The sequence below is a fragment of the Epinephelus fuscoguttatus genome, linkage group LG22, assembly GCF_011397635.1.
Source record: "Epinephelus fuscoguttatus linkage group LG22, E.fuscoguttatus.final_Chr_v1".
NCBI classification, from domain to species: Eukaryota; Metazoa; Chordata; class Actinopteri; order Perciformes; family Serranidae; genus Epinephelus; species Epinephelus fuscoguttatus.
This window is the reverse complement of record NC_064773.1, coordinates 1614875-1631765: the sequence shown is the minus strand read 5'-3', so window position 1 is coordinate 1631765 and position 16891 is coordinate 1614875. Positions and strand designations below refer to the sequence as shown.

The 16891-nt window shown below is 45.0% G+C and overlaps 1 protein-coding gene across 1 annotated transcript in view; it reads left to right on the top strand.

Moving 5' to 3' along the window:
- Nucleotides 1–16119, top strand: part of srgap1b (SLIT-ROBO Rho GTPase activating protein 1b) — a 47174-nt gene extending 31055 nt beyond the window's left edge. The window contains exons 11-23 of the mRNA XM_049567452.1: nt 234–318; nt 419–446; nt 561–594; nt 1624–1684; nt 2030–2107; nt 2191–2325; nt 4114–4219; nt 6003–6227; nt 6983–7062; nt 7409–7589; nt 10900–11031; nt 11611–11953; nt 13824–16119. Coding sequence (XP_049423409.1) covers nt 234–318; nt 419–446; nt 561–594; nt 1624–1684; nt 2030–2107; nt 2191–2325; nt 4114–4219; nt 6003–6227; nt 6983–7062; nt 7409–7589; nt 10900–11031; nt 11611–11953; nt 13824–14276 — 1941 coding nt within the window. The 3' untranslated portion in view covers nt 14277–16119. The remainder of the gene's footprint in view (nt 1–233; nt 319–418; nt 447–560; nt 595–1623; nt 1685–2029; nt 2108–2190; nt 2326–4113; nt 4220–6002; nt 6228–6982; nt 7063–7408; nt 7590–10899; nt 11032–11610; nt 11954–13823) is intronic.
- Nucleotides 16120–16891: the final 772 nt, after the last annotated feature.

Below are 16891 nucleotides of genomic sequence, written 5' to 3'. Positions count from 1 at the left end.
GAGGAAGCTGGGGTTGTGTTTCATGGCTGGACGGCAGCCATTTTAAAAACAGAAGATACATTTTTGCAGTTAATTTCATTCTGTATACGATAATGCGGCGTCATATTAAAGTGGCTGCTCATTGTAAATCTTTAATAATAATTTATAAAGCCTGCACTGACCCTGAGCTCAGCTCTGAGCGGCTTCAGGAGACGACAGAGGATAAAAGTGTGTTTTTATTTCTGAATCTGTAGAAATTCCGTGAGTATCTGGAGGGCAGTAATCTGATCTCCAAACTGCAGGCCAAACATGACATACTGAAGAAAGCTTTAGCAGAAGGTAACACACACACACACACACACACACACTGTCTCACTGCTTCTTTGCCTCATATTTTATAACTCAGACGTTAATCAGAGGCTCTGTGTTTCTCCTCCAGGATACAAAGCTGAGCTGCTGACTACCAGGTATGACTTCCTGTGATGTTTTATGTCACAGTGCAGATTCTCTCCTCATGATAACAAGAAGAAGTGTGACCTCACCTGTTTCTGTGAAACTGAGACTCTCTCTGTTTGTTTCAGTCGCGGGCGGAAGAACTCCCACAGCAAGCACCAGGTAAAGTTTCACCTCGCTCAGACTGAAGGTTGTTTCTGTGTGTTTCTGCTAACGGTCAGGTGTTGGACGTGCGTTATGTCCTCCTCAGTGTTACAGTCAGGTTAGAAGCTCACAGGCTGCAAGAAGACTGATCCTGATTGGTGGAAGTTGTACTTGCAGCCTGTGAGGAGGCTGCACACACTGCTCTGGATGTTTTTCAGGTTAAAATGAACAAAAACATTTCATCTAGTGTCTATCAATAATCTTATGTACTCTTATCAATGTCTCCTTAAAGGGATAGTGCAGCCAAAAATGTAAATCCAGCCATTATCTACTCACCCATATGCCGAGGGAGGCTCAGGTGAAGTTTTAGAGTCCTCACATCACTTGCAGAGATCCAAGGGGAGAGGAGGTAGCAACACAACTCCACCTAATGGAGGCTGACGGCGCCCCAGATTCAAACGTCCAAAAACACATCATTGAAACCACAAAATATCTCCATACTGCTCGTCCGTAGTGATCCAAGTGTCCTGAAGCCCCGACATAAAAAGTTGTTTGGAAAAACCTCATTTGAACTCTGTTTTCAGCCTCACTGTAGCCTGTAGCTCTGACTGTTAACTTTTTATGTCGGGGCTTCAGGACACTTGGATCACTACGGACGAGCAGTATGGAGATATTTTGTGGTTTCAATGATGTGTTTTTGGACGTTTGAATCTGGGGCGCCGTCAGCCTCCATTAGGTGGAGTTGTGTTGCTACCTCCTCTCCCCTTGGATCTCTGCAAGTGATGTGAGGACTCTAAAACTTCACCTGAGCCTCCCTCGGCATATGGGTGAGTAGATAATGGCTGCATTTACATTTTTGGCTGCACTATGCCTTTAAGCAAAATGTGAAGTTTTACGCTATAATCTGTGTGCTTCAGTAGTTTAATGCAGTGGTTTGAGACTGTACAGAAGTATTAAAATTTCAGACTCAGAACCAGGAGTGGAGAAGAACTCCAGAGTCAATAATCAATAATCAGTCCTGACTGTGAACCTGCTGACTGTTCACAGGATTCAACCAAAGCCATACCTTTGCTTGTGGAGAGCTGCATCCGCTACATCAACCTACACGGTGAGTTTCACTCGTCGACATCCAGCTTTGATCTGACCCAGCTGTTACTGATCAGAAGCAGACATCTGTAGTTGTTATTTTTGTTTTAATCCTATGGTATCGTATGTTGTGAATCACCTGTAACTCTGGTTTGAAAGATGTGATTAGTGTTTAGAGTTTATTGTTCTAATTAAATGCTGACACTTTTTAAAAGAGTAATCAGCTGTATCTGCAGGTCTTTAAAAGTCTTGAAAAACATTGATTCAGTTTCCTCAGATGAAAGCTCTGATAAGATATTAAAAATTCAGTGAGGTTACCATGACGACCCGACAGACTGACAGACAAACACCCGTCTGCTCCCAACAGGTCTTCAGCATCAGGGTATATTCCGGGTGTCAGGGTCACAGGTGGAGGTCAACGACATCAAGAACTCCTTCGAGAGAGGTGAGAGGTCGACCTGAAGGTCACGTGATCAGAAGCGTCAGGCGGGTCAGGGTGTGACTGACTGTTTCTGTCTCGTCGTCCAGGTAACGACCCGCTGATTGATGAGGAGAGCAACCATGACATCAACTCGGTGGCTGGAGTGTTGAAGCTTTACTTCAGAGGTTTGGAGAACCCGCTGTTCCCCAAGGAGAGGTTCAATGACCTCATTTCCTGCGTCCGTGAGTAACGCCATCTGTTTACTGCTGCGCGTCGGGTAGTTCTTCGCCCCCACGTCATGCATTAAAACCATTTGGAACACACCTACTAGTGGACTAACCCTTACTTAATCAGTGTCTCCAGTAGGGCTGTCACATCATCTCCTTCATGATAATACTGGTATAATTTTTAATGTAGAATAAGAAAAATTCATATCGCAATATTTGGACTTGTTGACATACTGACGTCATACCGTTACCCACGGCAACAACAAGCATGGCTGACAGTGAAATGATGATGGACTCTTTGGTGGTTCCAGAAAGAGGAGTAGCTTCAGTAGGAATAAACTGTGGCGTCCGCTCAGAGGGAACTCATTCAGCGGCTCCTCTGGCAGCAGCACAGCGTCTCTCCCTCTCCTCTCTGATTCTGTCACAAACCATTGCTGATGGAAACCTACGTGAATAAACTCCATATATGTGACTGTATCATGACAGCCTGTCACAGGTTACAGCCTGACTGGCTCTTATCGTGTTGCAATATATTTTTTGCAATAAAATATATTGTGATTTGGGGCATCGGTAGCGTAGTGGATAGTGCCGGCGCCCCATGTACAGAGGCAGTGCCTCGCTGCAGCGGTCGTAGGATCGAGTCCGGCTTGCAACCATTTGCTGCATTTGCTCCCCCACCCTCTCTCTCACCCCATTTCACTCTGTCCTGTACATTAAAGACATATATATATATATATATGTATATATATATATGATTGATATGATATATGTGATTTTGTACTTTTTTCAAATGTGAATTTTGTCCCCAAAGAAAAACTTTGTCTGCATCCGTTTGATCTGTTAAGATAAAGTTTTCAGTCTGTTTCAGATATTTTTATCACAGTAAAATGTCTCTAATGGACTGAAAAAGATTATTCTTGTAGCTACCTAGTAGTATAATTTGTATTGGTAATATTAATAATTCATATAATAAAAACCTGATACCTGGCACTGTGTGTGACGACATGATACCGCCACACAAAGATATCATGATACTTTGCTGTATGGATTTTTCCCCTGACTCCTGCAAAGAAAACGTGGAAAAAATTCACTGAATTTCTCAGTTTCCAGGCTTGGAGAGGTCATGGTGTTGGTAAAGTCCTTGAAAGTTTTGGAAAAATCATGGAATTTTGTTATGTTTAAAGAAATGATTTGTTACATTAAACTTGTGCAGATAATCTTCCACATTACGCAGCATGACGGCAGATTTATTTTCTGTAGCTTTTGACGTAACGCAGCTCTGATGTGTGTCGAGACGTCACGTTTGGGTTACTGCATAGAATGATTATGATTCAATATTTAACATTTGGTGTAAAGCGTGCAGTGCTGTGTACTCATATGTTGTGAATAGTCATGGAAATTTGGTTTGGGGTCCTTGAAAAATCTTGAAAAGGTTTGGAAATGACTTTAATGAAAATATTTGGGACTCCTTTGGTCGTTTATGTGACCTGAACGTTTGTGCTGCTTCCAGGAAGCTTGTTAATGAACATTAATTATCCTGATGTGGAAATAAAGACTGAATTTCTCTTCAGCCCACACACACACACACACACACACACACACACACACACACTCGTCCCCTCTCAGTTCCCCTGTCTTTGTGTCTCCTCAGCGTCTCTTTGTGTTTGTGAAACTCGTCCTCCTCAGCAGAGATAAAGATCCGTCTGCTGCTGTCGTCTCACAGACACCTCTCACTGTCTCAGGACTGACGATGATGATGATGATGATGATGACAGCTCTTCTGATGTGTGTTTCTTGCCGCAGGGATCGAGAACATGTACGAGAGAGCGCAGTGCATCCGTAAGATCCTGCTGGGCGTCCCCAGGGCGACGCTGGTGGTGATGCGTTACTTGTTCGCCTTCCTCAACCAGTGAGTTCCCGCTCACGCCTCAAATCATCATGTTGTTCCATTTCCACAGAGTTGCTCCTCTCGTCCTGACGCTGAGGAGAGGACACACAGCTCTCCTGTGGTAAAGAGGAGAGAGGAGCACACTTACAGCAGCTCTGCAGCCTCTCAAATAAATATAGAATGAGAGCAGCCAGCGATGAAGAGGAGGAGGAGGAGGGGGGCAGAGTGTGATGTGCAGGTGTGATGTAGCAGCTTGAATCTATCAGTGCGTTTATTAACAGCACCGTGAAGTGCGTTCACCTCCAGTGTTATTAAAGCAGGAGCTGCTTCACTGTCGAGGACTCAGAGAATATTTATCTGTCCTGTGAGTGCTGGCGCACTGAGTGTGGAAACATTTTAACATCAGCATCTTATTAAGACACTCGTTTATAAACAATAATCTGACTGCTGAACACAAGTTAGGTTTTAACTGCCAGCAAATAGTTTCACAGAGGAGGAAAGTTTTAAAGCCTGAAGCTGCACAGTTTTTATTTCTAATTGAGGGTTTGTGTCATCAGTTTCTGCAGCTCTCTGCTCATATAAAGAGATAAACAAATTAATGTTTGTGTTTCTGCTACACAGTAAGATTTCATCACCTTGTCACGTTAGCAGTTAGCTGTGGTGGCGCTCATACCTGACATTATTCACACCACCTCAGCGTCTGCATTTTTAAAGGGATAGTGCAGCCAAAAATGAACATTCAGCCATTATCTACTCACCCATATGGCGAGGGAGGCTCAGGTGAAGTTTTAGAGTCCTCACATCACTTGCAGAGATCCAAGGGGAGAGGAGGTAGCAACACAACTCCACCTAATGGAGGCTGACGGCGCCCCAGATTCAAACGTCCAAAAACACATCATTGAAACCACAAAATATCTCCATACTGCTCGTCCGTAGTGATCCACGTGAGCGCGGCGCCCAGAGAGGCAGTCAGAGCTACAGGCTACAGTGAGGCTAAAAACAGAGTTCAAATGAGGTTTTTCCAAACAACTTTTTATGTCGGGGCTTCAGGACACTTGGATCACTACGGACGAGCAGTATGGAGATATTTTGTGGTTTCAATGATGTGTTTTTGGACGTTTGAATCTGGGGCGCCGTCAGCCTCCATTAGGTGGAGTTGTGTTGCTACCTCCTCTCCCCTTGGATCTCTGCAAGTGATGTGAGGACTCTAAAACTTCACCTGAGCCTCCCTCGGCATATGGGTGAGTAGATAATGGCTGAATTTACATTTTTGGCTGCACTATCCCTTTAAAGACTGCCAGAGACTACAGTTTTATAGCGTAGCTTATGTCGCCTTTATCGTTTTGAGTTGTTTGTGTGTTCCAGTGTGGACAGAGAGAGTCTGTATGACAGATCTGTTATGTTTTTAAACGTAAGGGGAAGATGTCATTTTTCAAAAATACTTGTGTACGTGTAGACGGAGCTTAAATCCATGACAGGTGTCACAGACTCAGCCGCTGAAAACAACCTCACAAAGAGGTGATGACAGAATGTGAATACACTGAATGGCTGCTGGGGAAAACTGCTGATGGTTATGAAGAAGGATTAAAACTTAATTGAAGGTGTGAGCAGATTATTTTTGGATATTTGGGTCCAGAGAGAGACAGTGTCGATGTTTCATCCAAACTATGAGACGTGATAACGACAGGATTTGAGCTTCTAGATAAATCAAGAAGGTGTACATAAAATATGATGCTATGTGTTCTCTATGAGCCCAAACTGAGATATGAAAACTGATTTTAATAGTGCTAATGTTCCTCTTCAGCCTCTCCCAGTACAGCGACGAGAACATGATGGATGCTGGGAACCTGGCCATCGTCTTCGGCCCCACCCTCCTGCCCACACCAGACACGCTGGACCAGGTGGCCTGTCAGGCGCATGTCAACGAGGTCATCAAGACTGTGATCCTGAACCACGACAACATCTTCCCCGACACCAAGGAGCTGCCCGGCCCCGTGTACGAGAAGTGTATGACTGGAGACCAGTACTGGTGAGTTCACTGACACTTCAGCGGTCGTTAATCAGATTCATCTCATTATAATATCTTAATGTTACCACTGTGTCTGCGTCTCTACGTCCAGATTAACCTCCTGAACTCTGATCTTTACGTTACAGTCAGGCGTTTTCTGGCATGAAGTTCGATTCAGTAAAACTTAATTTATCCCAAAGTAAATTCTTGTGTCAGAGAACGAGAGGCCTCACGAAAAACACTCCCGCTCTTTCTGAGTGATGTGACGTCGTCCATCTTTTTAACCAGCAACCTTACGTTTCCCGTAACGATGGAGGGAAGATATCTCCTCCTCTGTAGCCATCTTCTCTCGCCAGTTGCAGTATTTCCTCCTCAGCTCAGGAGGCTCGTGAGCGCCGAGACAGTGCCAGAAAAAATAAATGTGAACCTGAGAACATCAGAAACAAGTTTTATTTCCCAGAGCATCTTTAAAGCAGTGAGTGTGGAGCGTGTGTGTGTCAGTGTGGTTCTGTGTGTCAGTGTGGTTCTGTGTGTCAGTGTGGTTCTGTGTGTCAGTGTGGTTCTGTGTGTCAGTCGTCGTTCCTCTGCCATGAGCTGAACTCTTGACGTTGTGCTGGCGCTGCATTGTTGCATAAACGTCCTCAGACTCTTGATCAGCAGCCTCGTCTCCATCTGTTCATCCTGCTTTTGTTCCCATGTTGAATGGACAGTGTGTCGATCTGAGCTTCATCTTCCTCCTCCTCCTCTTCCTCCTCTTCTTCTTCCTCTTCCTGCAGCGAGAGTCCGTTCAGCGAGCCGGGGGCGTTGGAGGAGGCCGAGCCCGACGGCGGCACAGAGACCCAGACCAGCGACGAGGGTACGCACGACCCCTGACCTTCACACAATTCGCCCCCACACTCCCATCCCTCTGTGTGTGTCCCTGGTGGAGAGGGGTTGCTACGGCAACAGCAGCCATGGAGACATCTCCCCCTCCACCACACTCCCTCCCTCCATTCTCCACACCCTCCCCCTCCCCCTCCTCCTCCTCCCGCTCCTCCTCCTCCTCCTCCTCTCTCTGTATCAGGATTAATAAAAAAGACTGTTTGAATGCTGCGTTCTGATTGGTCGAGCTGTGGGAGGAACAAAGCCACAGAGACGGCTGACTGACAGATTCAGGTTCACCTCTTATCTTCCCCCCCCCCCCTTCCTCTTTTCTCTGGCAGAGGGCGAGGGCGTGGAGGCGGTGGCGAGGTTCGACTACGTGGGCCGGTCGGGCCGCGAGCTCTCCTTCAAGAAGGGAGCGTCCCTGCAGCTCTTCCAGCGAGCGTCACATGACTGGTGGGAGGGACGGCACAACGGCAACCACGGCCTGGTGCCTCACCAGTACATTGTGGTGAAGGACAGGCGAGTGCTCGGCTGCAAACACACACACACACCCACACCCACACACCTACCTCTTTATTCACACACTTTTATTTTAATATCGTTTCCATTTTGCTTCAGTGTGAGATGTGTCAGAGGAGCTGTGGTCGACGTTCAGAGGTGTTTTACCTTCTTCTTAAATATTTATTTAAGTTTTCTGACACCTGATAGATTTTATTCCTCTGTACAAACATTAAATCAATCCCAAACACATAGAAGTATGGATATATGAACATTATTATATTATTTTAGAGTTAAATTTGAGTGTGTTTCTTATAATTGGTGCATTATTTTAATGTTAGAATTAAGAAAACTGAAGCTCAGACAAAAACCAGGTAGGAAAATGTTATTTTGATATTGTTTTGGTTTCAACATTACGTTAATACAGACATGTAATATAACATATTGATGATATAGTATGGGAAACAAAGTATAATGTGGTGTGGTATAGATGCACAAGAGTATAAAACATATTGTATAATATGATATGTATGATATAGATCGTTTAAAAAGCGTTTTTTGTTTATTTGTACATTTTCAACAGGTATCATGAAAAACTTACTGTTCCCATTTTATATTTCATTTATTTTTGATTATCTACATTTTGAAATTGATGTTTTTCTGCCTTGTTTTTGCCTCAAATTCAGTTTTCATAATTAAAACAATTGAAATAACACACAAACTGCACAACCTCTCATTCTGTAGGAACTCAAACTGCACTTAAAATAATGTTAATAGAGTCATACTTCTTCATCTGAACAGTTAGTGTGTAAAATGTAAAGATAAGGTAGCGACTCTTGCGTCTGTCTGTCTGTCTGCAGCTAATCTCACAGACTACTGGACCAATCAGCCTCATGTTGTGTGTACACATTTATAACTGTTTGCTCAATGATCTCTCGTGGTTGCAGTGAACCTGTTTATTGACCGACTGTTCCATCACTGACTCTCGCTCCTCTGAACCGGCCGGTCGGGGCTGCAAGTTTTCCAGAAATCATCTCGTCTAAAAACATCGAGCCTCACCGTCTGTTACAGGACACAATTTGTCCTTCGTCGTGACTCAAAAACTGACACCCATACAAAAGTTTTGTCTCATTTTGAATTGGAGCATCTGCAGATTAACTACATACCTGATACAGTTTATTATGATCAGGCACAATACAAGAATTGGTCAACTGTTCTTGTTATCTTCGCCGCTGTGAAGGTGACATTTCCACCAGGCGGTTGATCCGTTTCTGTACTCTTTGTGTCAGAAAATGTAGTACAACCTGCAACTCGAGCAACAGCCGTGGAGCCAGTAAAAATTTAGCAGGGAGATGATCAGGGAGATCTGGGCGCTGGTTAGATGGAGGGAAGTTTCCAACAATTCATTCACACATACTGCCCTCAGGGTTATGACACAGAGCTGGTTGAAAGTCTCCCTTTAACCTCTCTTACTCCGCCAGGACGCCGACGTCCTCACTCCCCCCCTCCTCTGTTAAATGGTATCTCCCAGGCGCACTACATCATCAAACCATGTGATGTTTGGTATTGCCGGATTCAGGAAGCTCTCGACTTTTCAAAAATAACATCATTTTTCTTTTATTTATTATGTATTTCACACCAGAGCAGCCTAAACACACAAAGTCCAAAATCATGATGAGTGGTGACAAGTCATGTCATGCCGTTTTTTGACGTAGCTGGTTTATAAAAGGTAAGAGTCTCACTCCTACCACTATTTTTGGCTGAGATATACCGTCTAGAAAGTGGGATCATAACTTTCACGTTTCATATGGCTTTATTTGGTGATATTTTATGGTGTTTCTGTGTCATAAACAACATCAGCTATCATAATCACACCTGATTTCAATAAGGTACAATGTTTGAAGCTGGCTGAGTGTTGTTTGATCACTGATAGGACTGTTTTGAAGCAGAGTGACCCACTTGTCATTTGGAGCTCCGCCTGGATCTTTTCATGGTAAAAACACTGTAGAATGGTCATACTTTGAGCAGTCTTCTTCAAATTTGAAACAAGTGTTCATTGATAGTGTGCCTACAGCCCCACAGTGTCATTTACCTGCTCAGATGAAGCCACAGACAGTTATTCATCCTGAAACACATTTTTTATTTTATTTTAGGCAAAATCTTCAACTTTTTACTGACTTCAGAGGCCCATTACTCTGTCTCTGTATCACCTAGAGTGTTTCTGACACTTTCACAAGAAACTTCAGGGAGTTTTCTTTCTGGCAAGACCTCATGCATGCATGTAGTCAGAGCGGTTCAGAAGCTACAGGCATTTTAATTTGGGTATGTCATTTTAGGCGTTTTTGTTACTGGTCGTAAATTGTTGAAATATTTCTTTAAAAAAATGTAATATTCAGAAAATGTATATTTTAACCATGCAAACTTTAAAAGGACCCTTTTATTTTATTAAATTATATTTTGTATTATTGTTTTATTGTTATTAGTGTCTGAGCATCGACTGCAGAAGGTCGTAATGCCCGATAGAAATTGAAGGAATTATTATTTTTCCTTTTACCTGAAATAAACTGCTTTTCTGAGACACTTATCTCGCTCGAAACTCATGAAACTTTGCACACATTTGAAAACTGGTGTAAAATTTAATATTTTATGAGTCTCATACTTGTGTGGGGAAAAAATGGCTCAGTGGCACCTCCTATTAAATTTCTACTAAGCAGTCTCCGAAGTTGGTTTCCCCTACGTGTATGAAACTTGGTTGGCACATGAAACACTTCAAGACTTACAAAAAAGTCTCTTGGAGCCGTAAACCCAACAGGACGTCGGCCATTTTGAATTTACTGTGCAGTTTTGTGCATTTTGTGTCCATTTCCAGATTGTATTTAAACAAACTCCTCCCACAGATTTAATCCAGTTGCCTTAAATTTTGTCTGAACAATCTAAAGTGAAACAGATCATTAGAGCACCCACACTCGATGCAGAAAACACCATGTCACTCCTGCGTGCAGTGTCTGACTCTGACAGAAAAGAAGAGCTGCATCATCGAGGCCCCGTCCATCGCTGCGTGTAGCTTCAATTATTACATGTATTTAACATTTTAAAGCAGAGTGTGTTTAAGCTCTTGTTAACATCAGTGTCTCATGTGATTCATGGACGAGCTGCAGCGATGCTTCAGGTGGATTTGTTTCACGGCGTGTTGATTCACGGACTTATTGGACTGAGAGAGTCACTAACTGCAGGCTATCGATCAGCTAATTGATGATTGGTGTGTAGTGTTAGTCCAGCTCTCCTGTGTCAGAGCCATCTGTCCTGACTGAGAGTCTGTGTGTGTGTTCAGGGCCGACGTCATGTCCGACACGCTCAGTCAGAAGGCGGACAGCGACGGAGGAAGCAGCAGCACCGACGACAAGAGGTCCAGGAGCGAGCTGAGCTCCCCCACCGACATCAGACCACCGGAGACCTACAACAGGTCTGTGTGTGTGAGACACCTCCATTATCACAGGAGAGGAGACAGAGATGGTTTAAACTTCTCCTTCTCTCACCTCTATAAATACCATCAGGCTGTTCTCACTCCTGAGTCTCATGTGACTCCTCTCTCTCTCTCCGCCTGCACACATCACACACCTTGCACTCTCATCCCCTCACCGACAGTACTTTAATCTATGGAGGAGAAGTGGCTGAGCAGTTTTCCTTCACTTATAATGGTGCATTTCATCCTGGACTCCTCTGTTCACACCGTCAGTGTCTAAGTGTCTGACAGCATTATGAAAGGATCCCTACAGAGATAGAGCTTTGTGTTACAGAGTCAGATCCGTGTCTCCGTGTTTATCAGACTGAATATTTACAGAAGAACTTCGACACAGAAACACAGGTGACAAATATTAAAGTTAAAACCTTTGGAAAATGACGTAGAGATGACGATCGTCTGAATCGTCCTTGACTTTATCTTTATGCTGTCGTTAGCAAGACGAGCCGACCGTTCATTCATCCTTCAGTCCGGAGTGACTGTAAACTGTACCCTAAAACTGTTTGTACTTCCTGTCGACAGTCACAGGAGGAAGAGGACCGACGGTTTATTCCGCCGCCCCCTCGGCCGCTCCAACGACAACCACTGCCACGGGAACGGAGGTGTGATGGAGAGAAGCTCCCCGCCGGTGACGGGTCACTTCAGCCCCAGGGAGCTGCTGCTGGGGCGGGGCCAGGGCTTGACCCCGCCCCTTGACAGCCCTGAGCGCCGCCGCCGCTCAGCCGCGGCCGTGACCATGACGGTGAGCCGGCACGACTCGCTGCGGAGGCCGGAGGACACGCCCATCAGGCGCTCGAGCAGCGGGCAGCACGGCTTCAGTGAGTCCCATCGGTCCAGAGCGCTGGACCCCGACACACTGGCTCAGGTACACACACACACACACACACACACACACACACACACACGGATACAGTTAATGAAGTTAAATAGACGGCATTAATTAAAGCTGCGTTAATCAGTGTTTAATGGATTAAATTGAATTATGTGAAATGGGTCGCTCGTAGAGAATCATCAGAGATTCTGCAGCTGTTAAATGTTCTCATGTAAATGTTCAGTTTACAGTCTGTGGTGTGTGTCTGCTCACTGAGCTCATGAGCTCCTCTTTAAAACTGCTGCAGTCAGTATTCATGTGTTTGAATGTGTCCGTGTAAACCAGAGACACAGTTCTGCCTTTGCTGTGTAGTTTCTATTCTATATTGTTACAATAACAGTGTGAAGCTGTGTGTAGCCGATGAATCTGCAGCTTTAAGGAGTTTATAGTGAGTTTCAGCTCATTGTTTATCCGTGTGACCACAACTTTACTGTTCAGGCTCACTGTCACTGCCCTCACTGCATCGTTTAATATCCAGTCCCTCCATGATTATCACACCAATTAGCTACAGGAGCTCCAGTCCCAGCAGGACGAGGACATCTAACTGGCCTACTGTCCTTGTCCCAGTATACAAGCACGGGAGGGGAATCCATTTATTGAGCCAAGTATGTGCGACTCCTCTACGATAGGTGGAGATATGTCCCCTTTCAGCTTGTTAGTATTGGACCTTTTTCCTGTTGACCTATTACGTCACAGACCAAACAATGGACAAACAAGTTAGCTACGGTTAGCTAGCAGCTAACTGCTACCATGGTGGACAACTTTACAGCTCTGTACATTTGGTCCGTCCAAAAAGTCACGGCTCTGGATGTAGATTTCTCCATGTTGTTACCGGCTTCTTCTTCTCTTACACATTTAATGCTATTGGACTTCCGGGTCAAAGCCCGGGGCGGAAACTGTGGAGCATGCTCAGAGCGCCTCGGCCAGTTTGGGTCTGATTGACTGTATACATGCAGGAGTCACATGATCTGGGTGTGTTAGTCCCACTGTGACACATTCACTGCAGGACCATTTCACTCACACTGACATGTTTACGTGTATTTTGAAAGTCTGGTTTAAGTCGCACTAACATGTTTACGTGTATTTTAAAAGTCCGGTTGAAGTCACACTAACATGTTTACGTCTGTTATAAAAGTCCGGTTTAAGTCGCACTAACATATTTACGTGTATTTTAAAAGTCCGGTTTAAGTCGCACTAACATGTTTACGTGTATTTTAAAAGTCCGGTTGAAGTCGCACTAACATGTTTACGTGTATTTTGAAAGTCTGGTTTAAGTTGCACTAACATGTTTACGTGTATTTTAAAAGTCCGGATGAAGTCGCACTAAGATGTTTATGTGTGTTTTAAAAGTCCGGCTTAAGTCGCACTAACATGTTTAAGTGTATTTTGAAAGTCCGGTTGAAGTCGCACTAACATGTTTACGTGTATTTTAAAAGTCCGGTTGAAGTCGCACTAACATGTTTACGTGTATTTTGAAAGTCCGGTTGAAGTCGCACTAACATGTTTACGTCTGTTATAAAAGTCCGGCTTAAGTCGCACTGACATATTTACGTGTATTTTAAAAGTCTGGTTGAAGTCGGACTAACATGTTTACGTGTATTTTAAAAGTCCGGTTGAAGTCGGACTAACATGTTACATGTTCACAGTCACTAAAGACTCCTGGTCGTGTCTCTCTGTAACTGCAGGACGTGAAAATAAGCAGCTGTTTGATAAAAAGTTCAACACATCAGGTCGTGTAAATGTCCACAGCTTGTTTGTGCTGCCCCCTACAGGTCACAGAAATCAGTAATTACAGGTGTAAAGTTGTGAGGTGTGTCCTTGTCTGTCTTCGTGGACTCTTTAACGGTCCTCTGTCCTCCTGCAGGACATCGAGGAGACGGTGACGGTGGCTCTGGGGGAGCTGAGGCAGCTGGAGCGGCAGGGCTGCCGGCCGGCTCCCGACGTGGTGCTGGACACTCTGGAGCAGGTGAAGAACGGCCCCGTCACCACCTGCTCCTCCGAGTCTCCCAGCCCCCACAGCACCCCCAGCACCCCGGGCACACCGGGGACCCCAGGCACCCCCGGGACTCCCGGCACCCCCGGCACCCCGAGCCCCCTCAGCCCCCTGAGCCCCATCAGCCCGCTCCCCGGACCTCCGCCCGGACCTCCCCGACCATCCAACCCCTCCCCCGACACCCTGGGCTCCTTCAAGCCCGTGGCAGCTGCTCGCATGGGGGCTCCGCTGCGGCCCCCGGCCCTGAGGCCCAAACCGATGGTCCCGCCGAAGAGCAGCACCCCGCCTCTGCCCCCACCGCTGGACAAATCCTGCACCATGTGAGCCAAAACAGGCCGAAGAAGGCCAAATCAGGCCTACCCGGGCCAAAACTGGGCCAGAAGAGGAGATCAGGGTACTGCTTAGTGTTTATAATCAACATGAGGGTAGAAAGGGTAGGACAGAGAAAAGGGTTTTACTGTAGTAATAAACTATAATATATGACATGACCTATGATATGATATGCCATGATATTTCTGTGTTGTCAGGTTGGTGTGTACTCTCTCTTGGTGTGTAGGAGTTTCCTTTCTCCATGTATCGAAGCATTTATCAGAGGTTAGCTAAAAGAAGTGCAGAAGAAGAAGAAGAGACACAGGAACGAAGCGGAGCGTCCTGTCCTGTATATGAGTCGGCGGTAGTCGGGGAGACGTGGCGAGTGTAGTGCAGCTCCAGTAAAAATGTAGTTTCAGTGAATACGTGAATGTTGGCTGTGCTGTCATGACGATAGGCTAGCTGAGGAGCCCGTCACCAACAAGGCCGCTGTGTTGGTAGAAACTGTCCCGATGGATGGGCTGCTGCGTCTGTCAGAAGGAAGAGGACCCGGCAGAGTGACGGCAACGACCACGTCTGTGCGACTTATAATTTATTTTTTTATTTTTCCACTCGGTTCAGCTGCTAAGCTCACTTTCACCTCAAACCACGAAAAACGCCTCCTGAGGTCGTCAGTGACACCAAACTCACGTTATCTAACCAACGTCCAGCTATCTAATGAATGTTTCCAGTATTTAACGACTGTTCAGCCATCTATTGAATGTTCAGCGAGCTGCTGCGGCGACTCACAAAACTTTTTAACAGCCTTCTTGTGTTTTCGGAGGGTGGGGGAGGGGCAGAGCTTCAAACAGGGTGTGATGGTTGAGTGGCGGAGGAGCTTGGACAGAACTTTTTTCTGGGATGGGCGGGGGAGGGGAGGGTGTATGATTTTGTTCTTGTTGGTGTGTGTGAAGACGAGTGTGTGTGTTCTGCTTGCCTGCCCTTGTTCTGCTCCCTTGTAAGTGCAGAGGTACTAGAATAGTGATAGATGATAGAATATTCATGCCTGCCCTGAGTGCCAGAACACGCAAGTGCAAGTTGGGAAAACGAGAGCAAAAAGCATGCCACTTCCTGTGTGTGTGTGTGTGTGTGTGTGTGTGTGTGTGTGTGTGCGCGAGGATAATGGTTTACCTGCTTGTGAAGTCACTGAAGTCACTAGTTAACCTTAAATTCACAATAAGCTAACAGGGTGGGGCTTTGTGTGTAAACGCCCAAAAAAACAAACAAAAAAAGAAACACTTGAACAGCACACTGAATGTGGCCTCCAACTGGGCTGGTAACTGATGTGTGTGTGTGTGTGTGTGTGTGTGTGTGTGTGGTGCTGAGATGGGCTATGGATGCACATCTGTGTGTGTGTGTGTATGTGAAAGTGCCTTTTTTTTTAATCCGTGTCTTTTTTGGGGAGTCCACTCACGCATGTCCTGAACGAAGAGCAGCAGCACTCTGAATGAAATAATCATAAAGTGTTTAGTAGATTTACTGAATTATGAATTCTAGCATTAACCCATTGTGACATTGCACTTTGATGTATAGGATCGTGTACTTGGCATGTAGCATCATAACATGTTGGTGCATTTTAACTCAAAGGGAGGTTTCTTTGAATGTGTTTCATAATAACGGAAAATGGTTTTTGTCTGTTAGTGTTGCTGTATTTGAAAAACTGAGCTTCCTAAAGATGAGCTCATATAGCCAAATGGATTGTATCAACGTGTTGTATTTATATTATAAATAAATCGGAATAAATTAGCATCGAGTCGTTACATCGATCAGAACTTTTCTTTAAATGAAATGTGGCTAAATGTTTTGTTTGAACACTCAATAAACCTCCAGGTGTGTTCTGTAACTCAGCGGCGTCTGACACTCTTTCTGTCACATCGTTCTTTAAATGTCACAAATGTCAGCAGAAGTTTCTTCCTCTGAAATAAAACCTGACGTTCTGCCTCTGCAGAATAATAACTCTCCGTGAGTGCTCTTATGAAACACTGAAGACATTGAACACATCTTTCACAGGTTTAACATCTGAGACTTCTTTACGTGCTCAACAGAGCGTCCACTTTATTAGGTACACCTTGCCAGGACCCCTTTTGCCTTCAGAGCTGCCACCAATAAATCAGTTTTCTCTGATGTCATGTAAATGTATTGACTTAAAGGGATAGTGCAGCCAAAAATGAACATTCAGCCATTATCTACTCACCCATATGCCGAGGGAGGCTCAGGTGAAGTTTTAGAGTCCTCACATCACTTGCAGAGATCCAAGGGGAGAGGAGGTAGCAACACAACTCCACCTAATGGAGGCTGACGGCGCCCCAGATTCAAACGTCCAAAAACACATCATTGAAACCACAAAATATCTCCATACTGCTCATCCGTAGTGATCCAAGTGTCCTGAAGCCCCGACATAAAAAGTTGTTTGGAAAAACCTCATTTGAACTCTGTTTTTAGCCTCATTGTAGCCTGTAGCTCTGACTGCCTCTCTGGGCACTGCGCTCACGTGGATCACTACGGACGAGCAGTATGGAGATATTTTGTGGTTTCAATGATGTGTTTTGGACGTTTGAATCTGGGGCGCCGTCAGCCTCCATTAGGTGGAG